Below are 2,600 nucleotides of genomic sequence, written 5' to 3' on the forward strand. Positions count from 1 at the left end.
CTGACGGACTTTAGTACCTCATGTATCCTTGGCGCGCCTTTGAAAACGTCGTCCTTCACGCCGTTAATACCGCCACACCATGGCCAGAGGAAGCAGCGTTTCTGGTGCCCGCGCTCGAACAGCCTCTGCCCGAATGGGTCTACTATGTTGGACAACCTCGATTTATCTGTGACCCGTTCGCTAACCTCCCCAGTCGTAGGGTCCACACCCATTCATGTCAAACCATTGCAGGTCCCTTGCTGCTGAGCTGAAGGGACTTGGACCCGTTATACCATCCAGTGATTCCTCGACACTGCAATGCCAGTTCTTGTCTTCCGATATGCTGCACAAGATTTTTGACACTGTTCTGTGCAATACCGCTCTTCTCCGGTCGACGATGCTGGTAGAGCCCGATATGCCGCCAGATGCCATCTCGAAGACATCCCTCCTCGCTGGGCTCGTACGAAATATTGTGCTTCTCACTATGCCAGAGGTGCATCCGTTTCTTGATCTACGAATGCTGGGTCTTGCTTGCTCAGTCTCGTAGTTACGAGCCTCAATACGTACTTCCGAGGGATCCGAAAGTCCCACACAACCCCTTGGCGAAATTTACTCGTCACGTTGACAAAGCTTCTCTCATTGTCTGTACAAGGCCTGTCGAACTACCTGCAGGGCAAAGTGACCGTTCTAATTCTCCAGAGCCCACAGGTACGCCCTCTTCCTATAGCTCAATCTCAGCGCTAGTAACTCTCTGCCTCCTCATCATGATTCATCTAGGCTCTTCCTATGATTCTCGAGGTGAGGTGTCCTCCGGAACTGAAACCCCTCCGAGACAATGGGAGCCATGGGAGCTTGACTTTCCGGAACGGATGGCAAGGTATTTCCCGGTAGAAGAATCCGACGAATCCGAGGAAGATTCTACGGCAGAGCGAGAGGATCCGTTGCTTAATCGGCACCTACTCGCGGCCGCTACGCCGTCAGATAATGTCATATTGCTGTTCTTATGCATGCGCGAAGGGGATCGCGTTTTGGAGCTTCTAGTGAGTGCGCTGTACCAGCGCTTGGCTTGTGGTGTGAAGGCGCCGCTTGTTGGGCTCACATACCATTATGGCTCGCCCATGATACAGCTACTTGTGGCTTGGCTGGCGGACGAGAACACCTTGGATGGGCACTTGGTACGCGGCGCTCGGCCCACATTATCCGTTACTGACTGTTCCTCATTAGCCTCCGTTGCATGTCGCCTACGAAGCAGCGTCCGGGCCTGTGCAACCATCTAGCTTTTTCAACATGTGCAACCCTGCGGATGCTCTGCGTCTGGCATCCTTCCTGCTGTCTTTGAAGGAACATGCGAGCCATCTCCATGAACTCAGCACAAACGGATCGGGGACCGCACCAGGAGAGATCCTGGCTTGGCGTTCTGATTTCATCTCAGCAGAGGACAGCGATAACGATCTCAAGAACACGGACACGGCAATAAGTGCATGGACAGAAGGGGTTGCTGGGGGTTTTGAAATCTAGGCGGTACAGGAGCTTTGTCTGTAGAATTTTCCACGCTTCCCGATGCATTTCCTGTCCTATCTGCTGGCGCCCAAGTGATCACTCAGATTGGTGCAAGGTTTTGTTCCCAGCCAGGCGAGTGTATCTCAGGCAGATGCACTCGCCTGGCTGGGAACAAAACCTCGCAGTGTGATGCTCGATCCTGTTCGTCTCCTTGCTCCCATTGTGATGTTCGATCCGGGTGATCGTGTGTTTGTGAGTTCTCCTTTTCGCGATTTCTCTCCTGTTTGCGGTGGGCTCTACACCAATCATATGGAGGGTATGCACTATGCCATAGTGTGTCGACTTGTACAACTTAGCCGGCTGTTTATTGTGAGGATGGTCAGAGGCTACAACCAAAGCTGGGATACAAATTGATGTATTATTATATCATGGTTCAGTAGTCCCCCGGGCCCTCCGCCGACCGGTAGGAGCATACCCGTTAGGTTGGACGGGGTCAGCCTTCATAGAGACGACGAATTCATCACTTTCGCGCAGTGCGACTGGCTTGCTCACGCTCTCGGCTCAGCTTTAATAGGTAAAATAACAAGTAAAATGACGTTGTAAAATACATACGAGACCAATAAAGCGCGGAGTCAGCAGCCGTGGAGATACGCGGAACGTGAATGTCCATACGGAAGCAATGTCAGCCCTTGCTACCAACCCTTACAGGGAATGGATCGCTGCCAGTATACCGACCAGAGGCCATCAGTCATGCTGCTCTTCGATGGATGCCCACCTCAGGCATCGGCATCTATGCTCTCACAAGCTGAAATGTATACCATCATTGACAAGTGTACGAGATAACTTCTAGACAACGCACCCTTCCACTTGCCCATGATGTGATCACCAGATTGCCACGAGTTCAGAGGATCATCGAGTCTAAACCTGGGATCCTTGCACTCTTCATAAAGCATGAAAGAGAGGGTGCCGTATTTGCGAACACGGTCCAAAACTTCCTCCGAAATGTCTCGTACCAGATTCGTTTTGTTCCTGAACTTGTAGCCTGCGCGATCCACCCACGATCCGGTAGTACCAGCCCTGAGGATACGGCGATCCGCCGCCGTTTTACTGCTGTCAATCAG

At 52.2% G+C, this 2,600-nt stretch overlaps 1 protein-coding gene across 1 annotated transcript; it reads left to right on the forward strand.

The window, feature by feature from the left end:
• Positions 1 to 20: 20 nt before the first annotated feature.
• GLOTRDRAFT_134561 (uncharacterized protein) lies at positions 21 to 1,497 on the forward strand (the record flags this gene model as incomplete). The annotated part of the gene is made up of 5 exons (XM_007873524.1): positions 21 to 175; positions 232 to 439; positions 471 to 687; positions 757 to 1,154; positions 1,204 to 1,497. The coding sequence occupies 5 exons, from the start codon at positions 21 to 23 to the stop codon at positions 1,495 to 1,497; spliced, it is 1,272 nt and encodes a 423-aa protein (XP_007871715.1).
• Between the last annotated feature and the right edge of the window lie 1,103 nt (positions 1,498 to 2,600).

This window comes from Gloeophyllum trabeum (genome assembly GCF_000344685.1).
Source record: "Gloeophyllum trabeum ATCC 11539 unplaced genomic scaffold GLOTRscaffold_00286, whole genome shotgun sequence".
Classification (NCBI taxonomy): domain Eukaryota; kingdom Fungi; phylum Basidiomycota; class Agaricomycetes; order Gloeophyllales; family Gloeophyllaceae; genus Gloeophyllum; species Gloeophyllum trabeum.